The 17,647-nt window shown below is 39.8% G+C and overlaps 3 protein-coding genes across 3 annotated transcripts; all 3 read left to right on the forward strand.

The window, feature by feature from the left end:
* LOC123772207 (cuticle protein AMP1A) lies at positions 1–1,295 on the forward strand. Its single transcript, XM_045765272.2, has 3 exons — positions 1–113; positions 667–857; positions 969–1,295. The coding sequence occupies exons 1-3, from the start codon at positions 105–107 to the stop codon at positions 1,138–1,140; spliced, it is 372 nt and encodes a 123-aa protein (XP_045621228.1). The 5' UTR covers positions 1–104; the 3' UTR covers positions 1,141–1,295.
* A 5,285-nt stretch (positions 1,296–6,580) lies between these two features.
* On the forward strand, positions 6,581–8,017 carry LOC123772205 (cuticle protein AMP1A-like). Its single transcript, XM_045765270.2, has 3 exons — positions 6,581–6,666; positions 7,389–7,579; positions 7,691–8,017. Exons 1-3 carry the CDS (start codon positions 6,658–6,660, stop codon positions 7,860–7,862), a joined length of 372 nt encoding a protein of 123 aa, XP_045621226.2. The 5' UTR covers positions 6,581–6,657; the 3' UTR covers positions 7,863–8,017.
* Positions 8,018–12,681: 4,664 nt separating this feature from the next.
* LOC123772206 (cuticle protein AM1159-like) lies at positions 12,682–15,325 on the forward strand. The gene is made up of 3 exons (XM_045765271.2): positions 12,682–12,742; positions 14,692–14,882; positions 15,001–15,325. Exons 1-3 carry the CDS (start codon positions 12,734–12,736, stop codon positions 15,167–15,169), a joined length of 369 nt encoding a protein of 122 aa, XP_045621227.1. The 5' UTR covers positions 12,682–12,733; the 3' UTR covers positions 15,170–15,325.
* Positions 15,326–17,647: the final 2,322 nt, after the last annotated feature.

A 17,647-nucleotide genomic window follows, 5' to 3' on the forward strand; every position in this document is an offset into this window, starting at 1 on the left:
GGGGCCGAGGTCAGGTAAGTCTCCGTCACCCGTTGCTGGTGAGGTATAAATAGCTGGGCCCAGACACCAGGCAGGCATCCTCAGCCGATCCTCACACCGACAACATGAAGCTTGTGAGTACTTGTGATGCTGAATATAAATGTCAGAGTTAGATCATTAGACTAATTATTCAAGCACCACGAATCATCTCTATGTTTTCTAATTTGATGAGTTTCGCTGAAGTACTCTTCAGCATATTCAGTTAACATATATGTGCGCATACAACAGTAAATATTCTTCATTTCATAATTCAAAATATTTATCAGATATAACTTAATTAAAGCATTTGGATATAAAAATGGACGAAAACTGTCCATTTATGAATATACAAATGGATGTTGGAATACTTCCAATGTATGTTATTAATATTTGATGCAATTATTACATCATAAATACTGCAGAGATGCATCAAGAGTACTTGTGAAGAACTTTGGTCTTAGGCATCTCCACTTATTAGTATCCCTTCTCTCGCTGACTCAGCCTCAGTACTCACCAGCTTCCCTTCTCTCGCTGACTCAGCCTCAGTACTCACCAGCTTCCCTTCTCTCGCTGACTCAGCCTCAGTACTCACCAGCTTCCCATCTCTCGCTGACTCAGCCTCAGTACTCACCAGCTTCCCTTTCTCAGACACTCCTCATCTGCCTGGTCGCCGTGGCCGCCGCCGCCCCAGATAAAGACGCTACGACAGTGCTGGACGAGCGAAGTGACTCCGGAGACGGGAACTTCCGCTACAACTTCCAAACCAGCAACGGAATCTCCGCCCAGAAGACTGGAACTCCGGGCTCCGAGGGCCAGAGCAACTATGAGGGCTCCTTCAGGTGAGCAAATGTCGAAATAATGAAGCATTATAACTAGTAGATCATTACTTGTGCGTCATTTAAATATTACGCGAACTGCATTTCACGTAATGGACAATGTTCTTTCCTCAGGTTCACCCTTGAAGACGGCACCGTCGCTGAGGTCCGCTACATCGCCGACGAGAACGGATACCGACCCGAGTCTGACTTGCTGCCCACGCCCCACCCCCTACCTGCCCACGTCCACGAACTCCTCCGCATCGCTGAAGAACAGCGCCGACAGGGCATCACCTTCGACAAATAATTATAAGGTCGACCTGATCCTCGACCTTTCTGTAACTTACTGACCTTCCTGTATATAATGAACTCGTGACCGCAGCTTTGGGGTGTCCTCCAGCGCGCCAGACCCTAGACACAATCAAACGTCATCACAAGTGTACAATAAATGTAATATTTGCATTTTTGCTTCTGTTTCTCCCTTAAAGTTTCCTTGATCTTCAAGGCCTTTACATTTACACGCTGATACTGATTAACACTGAAATAAATGGAAATATTGAATGATTTGCCCACGGAAGGTAATGAGATATAATGGGATCCAGCTCTGGGGACTGCCTATAAAAATTAAAGACAGTGCAGTAGGCCTATTGGTCCAATAGGTATCTACAATTTATAGTCATCCAAACTCATCCATATTTATGTCTAACGGAAGCTTGGAACACTCAAATGGTCCCACTCCTGTTATGTAACCCGATAATTTGTTCAATATTTCAAGCACCCTATTTTTTTCAAACATTTTATATGTATCAGTCAATCCTCCCTTAACACTTCGCATTTCCAGAGAATTAAGACAAAGCTTCCTTAATCTCCCTTCATGTGGAAGGTTTCTATTTCCTGAGATTAATCTTGTCATCTTTCCCTTTACTCGTTCAAGTGAATTTATGTCCATTATATAGTTTGGCGACCATATTTTAACTCTAAATTCTAAATGACGCCTAACTAGAGCTCGATAAAGCTGAAGAATAAAGTTAGTTGTTTTACTGCTAACACTTCTAGAAATTAATGCAAGTATTTTATTTGCGTTATTCTTTCTCACATTCAGATTATTTGGTAACAATCATCATTACTTAGCCTCGGAACTCTCCATTTTTAACATGACACGGCATCTGCCAATCTTTAGTTTATTTTAGATAACTATATTAAACGTCTTTAAGTAATTCTGAGTATTTTTTAGAATTTATTTTCTCCCCTAAATCTCTAGCAGCGCCTCCGAGGCCGAGTTTAAAGCGTTCCCTCTCTGGGTCGCCACATTGGATCTGCATCTCCAGTTGTTTCGTGAACCTGTGATATAATTTTTTTTTAATAAAACATCTGGGAGTTTTGCTCCAAAGGTTAAGTGTTTCCGATCATACTATGACGATGTGATATTGATCATCTAAGTCTTAGTACCTATTACCCTTGTCTACTTTCACATGGCCAACGGGCCACCCTATTAACAAACATCTACATCTTGATCGATAATATATTCAAATGTGTTAAAGACCTCCAAGATTTGTTACGAAAAAAGGGCCAACTTATCCTAATCACAGTGCTTAACATGAACCCAGGAACTAGGCATCGATGGTGCATTCCCTTTCCTTGATGTCTACATGAGAATCAAATACAACACTTTCACTACAGAAGTTTATACTAAACCTACCAACATTGGAATGTGTATGAATGGCCACTCCAAATGCTCAGAGAGATACATGATAAGTGCGATAAACTCATATATATACGTAGATCCCTTTCACATTGTTCTGATATAACATACAGAAAGAATTGGACAGAAGCCTTCTAGTATTAATAAACAACGGATACACGAACAGGGAAGTCAACACCAGTATCAAAAGATATTTAGAAAAATGGTACAACAGAGAGCAACAGCCGCAACAGCAAGCAACCCCTCCAATAAAATTCAATTTAAAATCCAATATTAGTTAACAGTATAAAACAGAAAAAAAATTAATAAATATAATTTCAAATGGAGTGAAACCGACAGTCCCGGTTTCAAGAAACCAAATTTTACAATAAGTGTAATACATTCTATAGTTATTTATTATTTTTCGTCACCTCGAACGAAGATGACTTTTGGAGAAATCCTCTTCCAATTAAACCAAGATGCAAGAGCACTAGTCAGAGGGATAAAGCCCTAAACAAGAAAATAATCAAAACAGAATATGCAGTCATATTCAATGAAACTATATTATATATATATATATATATATATATATATATATATATATGCAAACAAGCCTGAATGGTCCCCAGGACTATATACAACTGAAAACTCACACCCCAGAAGTGACTCGAACCCATACTCCCACAACTGGTATGTACAGGGACGCCTTAATCCGCTTGACCATCACGACCGGACATAAGGAAGTGATAGCCGAGGCTATATGAACCACTTCCCCGCCGGCACTCGGATGGTAATCTTGGGCATAGCATTTTATCAAATCACCTCATTCTTTGGGGCACACGTGAGGAACACAAATGCAAACAAGCCTGAATGGTCCCCAGGACTATATACAACTGAAAACTCACACCCCAGAAGTGACTCGAACCCATACTCCCACAACTGGTATGTACAGGGACGCCTTAATCCGCTTGACCATCACGACCGGACATAAGGAAGTGATAGCCGAGGCTATATGAACCACTTCCCCGCCGGCACTCGGATGGTAATCTTGGGCATAGCATTTTATCAAATCACCTCATTCTTTGGGGCACACGTGAGGAACACAAATGCAAACAAGCCTGAATGGTCCCCAGGACTATATACAACTGAAAACTCACACCCCAGAAGTGACTCGAACCCATACTCCCACAACTGGTATGTACAGGGACGCCTTAATCCGCTTGACCATCACGACCGGACATAAGGAAGTGATAGCCGAGGCTATATGAACCACTTCCCCGCCGGCACTCGGATGGTAATCTTGGGCATAGCATTTTATCAAATCACCTCATTCTGATAAAATGATATTTTATCACCTCATTCTGATTTGATAAAATGCTATGCCCAAGATTACCATCCGAGTGCCGGCGGGGAAGTGGTTCATATAGCCTCGGCTATCACTTCCTTATGTCCGGTCGTGATGGTCAAGCGGATTAAGGCGTCCCTGTACATACCAGTTGTGGGAGTATGGGTTCGAGTCACTTCTGGGGTGTGAGTTTTCAGTTGTATATAGTCCTGGGGACCATTCAGGCTTGTTTGCATTTGTGTTCCTCACGTGTGCCCCAAAGAATGAGGTGATTTGATAAAATGCTATGCCGAAGATTACCATCCGAGTGCCGGCGGGGAAGTGGTTCATATAGCCTCGGCTATCACTTCCTTATGTCCGGTCGTGATGGTCAAGCGGATTAAGGCGTCCCTGTACATACCAGTTGTGGGAGTATGGGTTCGAGTCACTTCTGGGGTGTGAGTTTTCAGTTGTATATAGTCCTGGGGACCATTCAGGCTTGTTTGCATTTGTGTTCCTCACGTGTGCCCCAAAGAATGAGGTGATTTGATAAAATGCTATGCCCAAGATTACCATCCGAGTGCCGGCGGGGAAGTGGTTCATATAGCCTCGGCTATCACTTCCTTATGTCCGGTCGTGATGGTCAAGCGGATTAAGGCGTCCCTGTACATACCAGTTGTGGGAGTATGGGTTCGAGTCACTTCTGGGGTGTGAGTTTTCAGTTGTATATAGTCCTGGGGACCATTCAGGCTTGTTTGCATTTGTGTTCCTCACGTGTGCCCCAAAGAATGAGGTGATTTGATAAAATGCTATGCCCAAGATTACCATCCGAGTGCCGGCGGGGAAGTGGTTCATATAGCCTCGGCTATCACTTCCTTATGTCCGGTCGTGATGGTCAAGCGGATTAAGGCGTCCCTGTACATACCAGTTGTGGGAGTATGGGTTCGAGTCACTTCTGGGGTGTGAGTTTTCAGTTATATATATATATATATATATATATATATATATATATATATATATATATATATATATATATATATTATACAGAGAGAGAGCGAGAGAGCGAGAGCGAGAGAGAGAGAGAGAGAGAGAGAGAGAGAGAGAGAGAGAGAGAGAGAGAGAGAGAGAGAGAGAGAGAGAGAGAGCAACCAGCCGGAACTACCCAACACATCAAGCACCACAAAGTACCCAATTTACTTGCCTTTAAGCATGTAAAACCAATTTGCTGATGATGCAACCAGGTTAGCAACCTCTGTGTCCTTCAAATTTACGCCGTTATTTTGCCTTCACATTACCATCTCTGAACACTGTGTGGTTCCTATATGACTACTACACAAGGCCTTGCAAATGTTCAATTCGGTCTGCAGTTTTATTTTACCATTATCATATATGTTAAAACCATACTCATGTAAAATAGAAGATTTTATTTGTTGTCAAGAAAGTCAGATGACCTGCCAAAAATCTGAAATTTTAGTTTGTAAAATTGCTATTTTTTTAAATGCTATTTTTTCAGTTTTTTAGTAAGAATTAATAAAATAAAATAAAAATAACTGCATATGAGTGAACATTATTCAGAGTGATTTCCACTTTTCAAGATAAATAAGGTTACTTAAGCAAGAGACAAATTACGATTATATTATACGGACCTTTCATTGTCACCCTCAATGGGCTCCTTGCACCGCAATTGGTCTCCAAGCACCAGCATGGGACTCCATGCAACACCAATGCTCCCCATGCACCATCAAGGACCTCCATGCACCGCAATTGGTCCCCATGCACTCTCAAGGAGCCCCATGCAAGTAGGGCCTACCCCAATGGTACGAACATCCTGGTCCAAATCGGTATTACCTGCTGGAAGATCAAAATTACACTAACAGGAGAGCCTCTGGGTCCTCCTATTTGGACACATGAAGTCACTGTAGAAAAGTAGATAATTTTTTAATGTAAATATAACTTGTCGACTGTTAAGTTACATTATCATTGGAATAAGAAATCAACCACACATTTGACAGGATATAAATAGTAGCACTCAAACCTGGGATTTTGGGTTGCCGTCCAAGTTAATACAAATATTAATACAAAAACCGCAAAAAACATATTGTTAAAATGTTATATATTAGAAAAACAATGTTATGATGAAAATGTAGTATCATCTACTAACATGAAATCAATGTCAACATAATAATAGCAATATTTATACAGTGCACATTGTTAATACAATACATTAATTTAAACACTGTCAGTCCTATTACATGAACAGTGTTAATACAACATTAAGGAGAACGTTCAGGTAACATCAAGGAGAACGTTCAGGTAACATCAAGGAGAACGTTCAGGCAACCTCAAGGAACTTATTCGAGGCTCTAACACTATCCGGAAACTTCGTGATGCTCACAACAGTCGCATCATGACATGATTAACAAAGTAAATACGCACGCTACACTCAGGTCCGGCAAGTGTACATTGGCAAGGTTGTGATGAATCAAGGACAGTTCTGATCTCATCTGTCAACATAAGACGGTTTTATTTATTAATCACCACTGTGTTCATTTCTCAGGCCAGACGCTGTGATTCATCATCCGTTCACGATGAATGTGACAAATTTAGAGGCACCGATTTATTCAACATTTTACATACGTGCCTTCTTTATTATTATTATGAACCTAACTAGAAAACAAGTACTCTGAAATCTAGAAACAGAGTTATAACAGGTTCCCCACATGACCAAGTCAAGTCAGGTGCCCCAGCCATGGTGGGGGTATATATAGCCTGTCCCTGGCAGCAGGCAGCCATCCTCAGCCGATCTTCACACCGTCAACATGAAGCTTGTGAGTATGACCAGGACACTGTTTCTCCTCGGGGATAAATGTAAATAAATAAATATATATAAATAATTATTATATATATATATATATATATATATATATATATATATATATATATATATATATATATATATATATATATATATATATATATATATATATATATATATATATATATATATATATATATATATATATATGCACTTGTAGTGTGTAACAACCCTGTATATATATATATATATATATATATATATATATATATATATATATATATATATATATATATATATATATATATATATATATATAGACATGCATACATACATATATATGTACTGGTGAGACCACAGAACTCACCATCTCCCTTTCTCTTGCTGACTTTGCCTTAATACTCACCAGCTTCCCTTCTATCACTGACTCAGCCTCAGTACTCACCAGCTTCCCTTCTCTCGCTGACTCAGCTTCAGTACTCACCAGCTTCCCTTCTCTCGCTGACTCAGCCTCAGTACTCACCAGCTTCCCTTCTCTCGCTGACTCAGCCTCAGTACTCACCAGCTTCCCTTCTCTCGCTGACTCAGCCTCAGTACTCACCAGCTTCCCTCCTCTCACTGACTCAGCCTCAGTACTCACCAGCTTCCCTTCTCTCGCTGACTCAGCCTCAGTACTCACCAGCTTCCCTCCTCTCGCTGACTCAGCCTCAGTACTCACCAGCTTCCCTTTCTCAGACACTCCTCATCTGCCTGGTCGCCGTGGCCGCCGCCGCCCCAGATAAAGACGCTACGACATTGCTGGACGAGCGAAGTGACTCCGGAGACGGGAACTTCCGCTACAACTTCCAAACCAGCAACGGAATCTCCGCCCAGAAGACTGGAACCCCGGGCTCCGAGGGCCAGAGCAACTATCAGGGCTCCTTCAAGTGAGCAAATGTCGAAATAATGAAGCATTATAACTAGTAGATCATTATTTGTGCGTCACTTAAATATTACGCGAACTGCATTTCACGTAATGGACAATATTCTTTCCTCAGATTCACCCTTGAAGACGGCACCGTCGCTGAGGTCCGCTACATCGCCGACGAGAACGGATACCGACCCGAGTCTGACTTGCTGCCCACGCCCCACCCCCTACCTGCCCACGTCCACGAACTCCTCCGCATCGCTGAAGAACAGCGCCGACAGGGCATCACCTTCGACAAATAATTATAAGGTCGACCTGATCCTCGACCTTTCTGTAACTTACTGACCTTCCTGTATATAATGAACTCGTGACCGCAGCTTTGGGGTGTCCTCCAGCGCGCCAGACCCTAGACACAATCAAACGTCATCACAAGTGTACAATAAATGTAATATTTGCTTTTCTGTGTCTGTTTACTCCCTACGTATTACATGATATTTAAGACATTTACTATTACATCATGTTGGTGCTGATTAACTAAAAATGGGCCCGTCATTCACACACTCCCACCTCCACGCCACATATACACATCTACTACCGTCTTATTAATTATAATACGGTTAAAATTTAAACTGAAAATCAAATGAAAAGCAAGGAAATATAAATATTCTCGAGCACGTCCAGGGATTGTCCATACAAGCCTTGGACGTGCTTGAAGCGCCTTTTGTATCCGGACCTGAAGTCCAGATACAAAAGGCACTTTCCTGCTGGATCTCCACTCAGAGGAGAAATTACCAGAACACTGTCAGTTCTTGTCTCTTGTACACCAATGACCCAACTTTTTTGTTTTTTCCTCAAATGAAAGTACTTATAGTCGCGGTGTAGTCGAAAGTAGCAATATATCGTGATAAACTACCAGAAAGTCTACTTCGTTTTTACTGTATTAGGATATAATCGAAAAATTTGTTGCCAGTATGACCTATCCTAACCTAACCTATCCATCTTAAGCTCACTACACGCAATCTGAGGCTTAATATATTACAAATATATGCTATACTAAGCCTTGGAATATTTACATTCGGATTTTAGCTTTATTTTTTCGGACTCTATAGAACAAAATTCAACTAATTGTCCATTACGTCTATATATATATATTATATATATATATATATATATATATATATATATATATATATATATATATATATATATGCAAACAAGCCTGAATCGTCTCTAGGACTATATGCAACTGAAAACTCACACCCCAGAAGTGACTCGAACCCATATTGCCAGAAGCACACTACTGGCGTACAGGATCCCTTAACCGCTCGACCAATACGACCGGACAAAAGAGGATGGTAGCCGAGGCTATTTCCATCCCCCCGCCGGCACTCGGTTGGTAATCTTGGGTATGATATTTTTTCAAATCACCTCATTCTTTGGGGCACACGTGAGGAACACAAATACGAACAAACCTGAATGGTCCCAAGGACTATATGCAACTGAAAACTCACACCCCAGAAGTGACTCGAACCCATACTGCCAGGAGCACACTGCTCTTGGATCCCTTAACCGTTCGACAAACATGACCAGACAAAAGAGGATGGTAGCCGAGGCTATTTCCATCCCCCCGCTGGCACTCGGTTGGTAATCTTGGGTATGGTATTTTTTCAAATCACCTCATTCTTTGGGGCACACGTGAGGAACACAAATGCGAACAAGCCTGAATGGTCCCCAGGACTATATGCAACTGAAAACTCACACCCCAAAAGTGACTCGAACCAATACTGCCAGGAGCACACTGCTGGCGTACAGGATCCCTTAACCGCTCGACGAAGACAACTGGACAAAAGAGGATGGTAGCCGAGGCTATTTCCATCCCCCCGCTGGCACTCGGTTGGTAATCTTGGGTATGGTATTTTATCAAATCACCTCATTCTTTGGGGCACACGTGAGGAACACCAATGCGAACAAGCCTGAATGGTCCCCAGGCATATATGCAACTGAAAACTCACACCTCAGAAGTGACTCGAACCCATACTGCCAGGAGCACTATGCAACTGGTGTACAGGGCACCTTATCCACTCGACCATCACGACCGGATGGGTAAATAGCCTCGACTACCATCAGCTTTTGTCAAAGCTTTCTTATGTTCACAAAGTGAATATATGAAAGAGGAAAGAATAATGAAACAAATAATCCGTAAATGAGTAAAAATCACAACCCCCTAATCTAAACAGAGACATTGTCATATATTACAAAACAGAGAAGCCTACTACCCTAATTTATTAAACACAGCCCAAAGACAACTGAGAACCCTCTGAAGCTGTTGTTGTTATAAATTCAGCTACTCGGAACAAGTTCCGAGTAACACGGGCTATGGTGAGCCCGTAACTTACCTGGCACAGGAGCGGGGCAAGTAGCACGGGCTATGGTGAGCCTTAGTGAACTTACCTGGCACAGGAGCCCCTCTGAAGCAATCGAACGTGGATATATGTACACCTGTCCCCATGAAGGATGGAACCTTCAATCTAAGTACAAAGGTATGACGTCGACTAAACTCAACTCCAATTAGGCGCCTGTCATCTGTCATCTCTGGTCATCTCCAATCAGGCGACCCTAAACTCATATAAGAGAAATAAAATAATAGTAATAAAAACTTGTTTGTTAGATAAAGCCCAAAATGTAAATTCTTAAAGCCCTACACATAAAACGGAACAACTCACCATAAACACTCATATAATGGAATTATTCACTCTCACCACCATGAGAGTGAGAGCAAGACCGGAACACGAAAAAGCCACTGATGACGACATTGCCCAAAATGCCGTGCCCACCACGGTCTCATTACCCTATCATCTGACATAATTTTGTATTCTTAGAACACTGGCCCATCGTTTCACTTTCCGTCTACTATTGTTTCTTTCTCCATTCCCTGACATAATTATGTATGTACCTGCCTCCCAGTATTATAAATCAGATGTTTCCTCAAGTCCCACACTTGAGAATGAACCATGTAGGTTCGAAAGGTTGTAAAATTATAATAAGTATAATACATTACGCCGTTAGCTTTTAGTCAACCTGGAACAAATATGACATTCAGATAAATCCTCTTCCAATTAAACCAAGATGTAAAAGCACTAGTTTGATGGATAGAAGCCCTAAACAAGAAAATAATCAACACGGAATATACAGGCATATTCAGTGAAACACACACACACACATATATATATATATATATATATATATATATATATATATATATATATATATATATATATATATATATATATATATATATATATATATATATATATATATATATGCCTAAGTATCCACTAGGGAAATGAAACGAAAATTCAGATCATTTTCATATAATTTTCCTAGTGGATACTTACACATAACCGAATCACGTATTCGTATTCATATACATATACATATACATATATATATATATATATATATATATATATATATATATATATATATATATATATATATATATATATATATATATATATATATATATATATATATATATATATATATATATATATATATATATATATATACATATATATATATTATATATATAAAAGACAACTTTTAACACTTTGGGGGTTGATGTAAGCCTTTTACCCAAATATTTAAATTAGTTTAATTCGCTGAACAATAAGAGGAGGTTTTCCTTGTTACAGGTGTTGAATTTCTTACTTACCTCAGTCGTGTCTCATATAATAATTTGTTTTCTCATTGTCGGGGACATTAAGCCTGTATTTAGGCTTAGTCCATGTCCGATTACTATTCCATGTCCGACTACTCTCTATTCCCAGGATGAACCCACAATAGTTGCCTAACTACAAGATACCTATTTACTGCTAGATGAACAGTTCCATCAGGTGAAAGGAAACGTGCCCAGCCATTTCTGTGTTTATTACGTAGTCAAGGTTGCGAGACGTCCTCCGTGGAGGCTGAACCTGTACTTACCGTTGCCAGCCTTCCTGCCAGTAAAAAAAATCATGTTTGTAATGAGGCAAATTTTGTCATAAAGTTTATTTTAATGTTTTTACATATAAATAATTAATTATTAAATTTACTAAAGGATACTTAATATTCAAAGCCTTTTCCACTTTTTGGAGGAGGCAATATGCCAGATGTGAAATACGAGCGATATCAGATCCCACCTTTACTTCCCTGATAAAGACTCCATCCACTAGAAGGAGCCTTCATACATTCCGAAAGTGTCTTTCAACCGCCTCGGGGATCCAAGTACTGCCTGGAGTCGAACATCCCAATAGGGCTTCAATGTACCCCTTAGCGACTCCATGCATGGTAAATGGCCTTCATGTATTCTCAGAGCGGCCTCCATGCACACTAAAGAGTTTTCATGACCTTGAAATGACTCCATACACCCTGAAGGGATTCAAGCATCACCAAGTGTTGCCTGAACCAACGGCTCTAACACACTGGTCAATATGAAGAGAATCTCTGGAAAAAGATCTGGATTAAAAGTAACTGGAAGGCCTTCAGGTCCTTCTGTCTGACAGATGAAGTCAATGAAGAGGAGGAAAAGTATTTTTCTTTTTTGCGTTACAAATTGTTTTCTGTTCTATATGTCGTCTACAGTCCCATACTGATAAATAATCCACCGAACATGTTTTTCTCCAACAATTATCTAGAAACTAGATTATCTTAGGTTGTTGGCAATGTTAATACAATGCAATTGTTAATACATATTAAATATCAGGAGAATTACAATGATAAAACAGTAATAATGTTAATATATAAACAATGCCAAAACAATAACTGTTAATACAGTCACAGTCACCATAGAGTAAATATGCGCTCTAAAGTCAGGTCCTGTGAGTGTACGCTCGCAAGGTTGGGAAGAATCAAGGACGGTTCTCTACTCGTCTGTCAACATTTTACAAATTCATCGGTATTCGTTCGTTCGTTCGTGATCAATTTGTAAAATATTGAGCCAACGATATAAGCTTGTATTTTGTTAGAGATTATGAACCTGTTCTGAAAACAAGTAAAACATAAACAAAAAATGGTAAAAACAGGTTCCTCACATGACCGGGTCATGTCTGCCAATCCCAGCCATGGTGGGGGTATATATAGTCTGTCCCTGGCAACAGGCAGCTATCCTCAGACCGATCCTCACACCGTCAACATGAAGCTTGTGAGTGTGACCACAACTCTTCCTCTGAGGGGAGATAGTATATATATATATATATATATATATATATATATATATATATATATATATATATATATATATATATATATATATATATATATATATATATATATATAAAATATAGTACCACCCCTGGTGCAATTGTAGGGACCCATAGCCTCGGAGAAGGAAATACAGGGCATTCAGAGAAAAACGTGCCATTTAACTCTCTCTGTAGCGAAAGACTGGAGTTCTACCGACCAGGCTACGAATACCTACAATAAAAGAGGGTCCCATAGAGACACCACTGGTATCATACGGAAACATTAGGCCTCTCCGGAGGTGTCACTTGAGTCTGGAGGTATTAGGTGATTACGTGCCAGTCATATAAATTGCAAACTGCAATAAATATGGAAAAAAACATTTCATTCATTTGCACCATTGTAGCTTGGTTGGTAAAACTCCGGTCTTCTGCTTCAGTGGTCGTGGGTTCGAGGCTTGGATGGTGTAAGTAAATTATATGTTATTTCCATGTTTATTCTGTTTTGCAAATTATATATGCTAGAATAATCATCACAAAATATATGTGATTCTGTTATTATGCTTGGGTATCCCCGTAGGAAAAATTATATGAACATTTGAAACGTTTTCGTTTCACCACAGTGAAGGAACACAGCAAAGAAGACATGGGGTTGAGACTATACCCCACTACACCTGAGTGGAAAAAGATTCATTAACAAAATATCGAATAATGGCAGTGACATGATTAAATGGGGGTTGGCTATTCTTGGAATAGCCAACCCCCATAGCCTACATACACTTATTCTTTACATAATTTTATACCTATCACAAATCTTACAAATTATATTTATTATATCTTATTTATATAATCTTGGACTTTACATTAATATTATCTAATTCATTATTTTTTATAAATGAAGGTTCAGTAATATTTATTTCACTAACTGATATACACTCGACAATTTTGCATCAATTAATCCAATCAGTTGAAATTTAAATTTTTAATCCAGACAGTTTAATGATTACATTCTCTTGAGTGAACGAACAATGCACCTGTTCATATACTGTATCTGTGTTCTTTTATTCTCTGGTCAAAATGTTTACTTGTGTGGCCAACACAGAACTTACTTCAATTTTTCCATGGAATTTTAAACACACAACCATGCTTGTGTGCAAATTAATCATTTCTAATGGAAAATATATCATCATCTGAGCTTGCTTTCGGGAATAATACCCATTTTCTGAGATGAGGAGAGACTAAAACAAACAGGGAGGTAGGCAAATTTACAAAGGGGAGGAAGGCAAATTTACAAAGGGGAGGAAGGCAAATTTACAAAGGAGAGGAACAGAGTCATAAATAGTAAGTGGAAGGGGGTGGAGGGGTTGAGGTCCACAGAGGCACAAGGCGGATGTCAACATCCGCTTCTCTGTTCCTCCTCTACACCCCGCTTAGTACTCTGTTCTTCTCTCCTCCTTCTAAAAATTGCCTTCTTCCTTGTGTCTGTCTTAATCTTTCCTCATCTCTGTTTCAAGTGGTTGATTTGCACATACACATTATATATATATAATTTCGTTAGAGTCAAACATATTTTGATATTGTAATCAATTTGTGATGAATGTCACTAGGAAAAAGAATAACGATGGGAACATAGCAATGCAGAAATAACATAAAGGTTAAGTAATAATCAGGAAGAACATTAAGCCAGTGTGACTATACAGAGATAAAATAATTATTGAAGGTTAAGCTTCTCTCCTTTCCATTGGTGTTACCTTTAGCCCTCTCACCTCATTTGTCGACTCAAATAAATTACTCAGGCTTTCCTTCATTGACTCAAAGCTCACCAGCATCCCAGTTCTCATTTACAGCATTAACTACCTTCCCCTTATCTCGCTGACTCAGCCTCAGTACTCACCAGCTTCCCTTCTCTCAGACGCTCCTCATCTGCCTGGTCGCCGTGGCCGCCGCCGCCCCAGAAAAAGACGCCAAGACAGTGGTGGACGAGCGAAGTGACTCCGGAGACGGGAATTTCCACTACAACTTCGAAACCAGCAACGGAATAGCTGCCGAAAAGACTGGAACCCCGGGCTCTGAGGGACAGAGCAACTATCAGGGCTCCTTCAGGTGAGCACCACACTTCAGAGGTTGAAACACACTACTAAGAGAACCTACTATTATTGTTGGAATTGAAAGTAATATTAAATGCCAAAAATATTTTGTAATAAGTGGATGCCTTTCTCAGGTTCAAACTTCCCGACGGCACGAATGCTGAGGTCCGCTACATCGCCGACGAGCTCGGCTACCGCCCTGAGTCTCCACTGATCCCCACGCCCCACCCTCTCCCTGCCCACGCTGTCGAGCAGATCCGCGTCGCCGAGGAGCAGCGCGCTAGGGGCATCACCTTCGACTAATAAGTACGAAGTCGACCTGTTGCTCGACATTTCTGTAATTCCCTTAACTTTTCGAATAGAATGAACCTGACCACAACTTTGGGGTGTCTTACAGCACGCCAGATCCTAGCCACAATTGAACGTTTTTAGAAATGTACAATAAAGAATTTGTTTGCATGTCTGTCTCTGTTTACTCCATATGAATTAGTTGATGCTTAAGACATTTACCATTAAGTCATCTACTCACTGATTAATAAGTAGCACTGAGCCTGTAACTTACACACACTCCCACCTTCACTTTCGCTTCTACACAGTTACGTCCCATCATATTAAGTAAAATACGGTTACAATTAATAGTGAAAAATCACATGAAACGCTAGAAATTGTAACTCTTTTCAAGCACATCCAAGACCAGGATGAAAGTTTGTATACAGAGGGTGTTTCCTCTCTGGATCCCAAACACTGAGGAGAATAAGCAAGACACGTTCAGTCCGTGTCTCTCCAGTTGTTTCAGATGCCAGTGAGAATACATTGTTGTTCTGGAAATATTAGACGGTTTTGCCACTAGAGGCCAAGGATTTCCTCTTCTATAATAACAATGGTATTAATAATGCAATTTCTAGTACAAATTGAGCGTGTATATGTCCCAACTGCAGAGAGACGTTTTAACCATCACTGAAGATGCACATTTCCAACGAAGCTTTTATTTGCCATTCTTCCAAGTGCATTAATGTAATCCATCTTGGAGACAGAATTCGTAGGATTAAATGATTAATTGACCCTTCATAAAATTGGTGGCAAACGAGGGTATTTTTGAACATCACAATTGTTCAGAAATTCTCACACTTGAGCTTCACTAGACAACAGTTCGAGAGAGGTTTCAATGCGTTCATATATATATATATATATATATATATATATATATATATATATATATATATATATATATATATATATATCTTAATATTATATATATCATTTCATAAGAAAAAAATTATAGTAAATATATTAATTCAGGAAAACTAGGCTTATTAGGCAAATCGGGCCTTGAATAGTAGGCTGAGAAGTGAGTTCTGGCTACTAGGTACGACATAAATATAAAATATGACCGAAAAAGTAAGATTAATAATTCTAACACGAATTTTCTCGATCTTTCGTACGTTTCTTTTCAATGTTGGTGGTAATTCAAAAATAAATTCTCCAAAATTCATTTTTATTTCTAGTCTGACGCGACACTTGAGCGCGTTTCGTAAAACTTATTACATTTTCAAAGACTTTAGTTTACACATACACAACTGAATAGAACTTACACATCTTCGATTTGTTTATATCTACATTTGAGTGAGGTGGATGGGGTGAGGTGGTATTAATAGGGTATTAAATTCCTAAACACAAGACAGAACACGAAACAATGGGTATTGAATGGAAGTGATTGTAGAAAGCCTATTGGTCCATATTTCTTGATGCTTCTATATTGGAGCGGAGTCTTGAAGTGGGTAGAATATAGTTGTGCATTAATTGGCTGTTGATTGCTGGTGTTGACTTCTTGATGTGTAGTGCCTCGCAGACGTCGAGCCGCCTGCTATCGCTGTATCTATCGATGATTTCTGTGTTTACTAGGATTTCTCTGGCGATGGTTTGGTTGTGGGAAGAGATTATATGTTCCTTAATGGAGCCCTGTTGCTTATGTATAAGCAACAGGGCTCCATTAAGGAACATATAATCTCTACCCACAACCAAACCATCGCCAGAGAAATCCTAGTAAACAACACCGAAATCATCGATAGATACAGCGATAGCAGGTGGCTTGACGTCTGCGAGGCACTACACATCAAAAAGTCAACACCAGCAATCAACAGCTAATTAATGCACAACTATATTCTACCCACCTCAAGACTCCGCTCCAATATAGAAGCATCAAGAAATATGGACCAATAGGCTTTCTACAATCACTTCCATTCAATACCCATTGTTTCGTGTTCTGTCTTGTGTTTAGGAATTTAATACCCTATTAATGCCACCTCACCCCATCCACCTCACTCAAATGTAGATATAAACAAATCGAAGATGTGTAAGTTCTCTGACACTAATGCCCCCTTCACACTGGATGAGCTCAATCGGGCTAAGAAAAACTCCAAGGATACATCCCCTGGAGCCGACAAAATAACCTATAAAATGATTAGAAACCTCGGCCCAGAGGGAGACGCTGCATACCTAAGGTTAATTAATTTAGCCTGGACTTCTCAAACTAGACCACCTGCTTGGAATAGAGCAGACATAGTGCCGATCCCAAAACCCAAAGATCCAGCTAATCCCAGGCCCATCTCTCTCCAAAGCTGTGCAGCCAAGACGGCTGACAGAATGGCACTCAACAGACTGGAGTGGAAAATGCCTAAACTGCACCATGATATGTATGCCTATAGAAGAGGGGTTGGCACAGTGGAATGTATTACAACTCTGCTAGCCCACTTGAATGATAGACCAGGACTGCTGATATTC

This window comes from Procambarus clarkii, chromosome 69 (genome assembly GCF_040958095.1).
Source record: "Procambarus clarkii isolate CNS0578487 chromosome 69, FALCON_Pclarkii_2.0, whole genome shotgun sequence".
Classification (NCBI taxonomy): domain Eukaryota; kingdom Metazoa; phylum Arthropoda; class Malacostraca; order Decapoda; family Cambaridae; genus Procambarus; species Procambarus clarkii.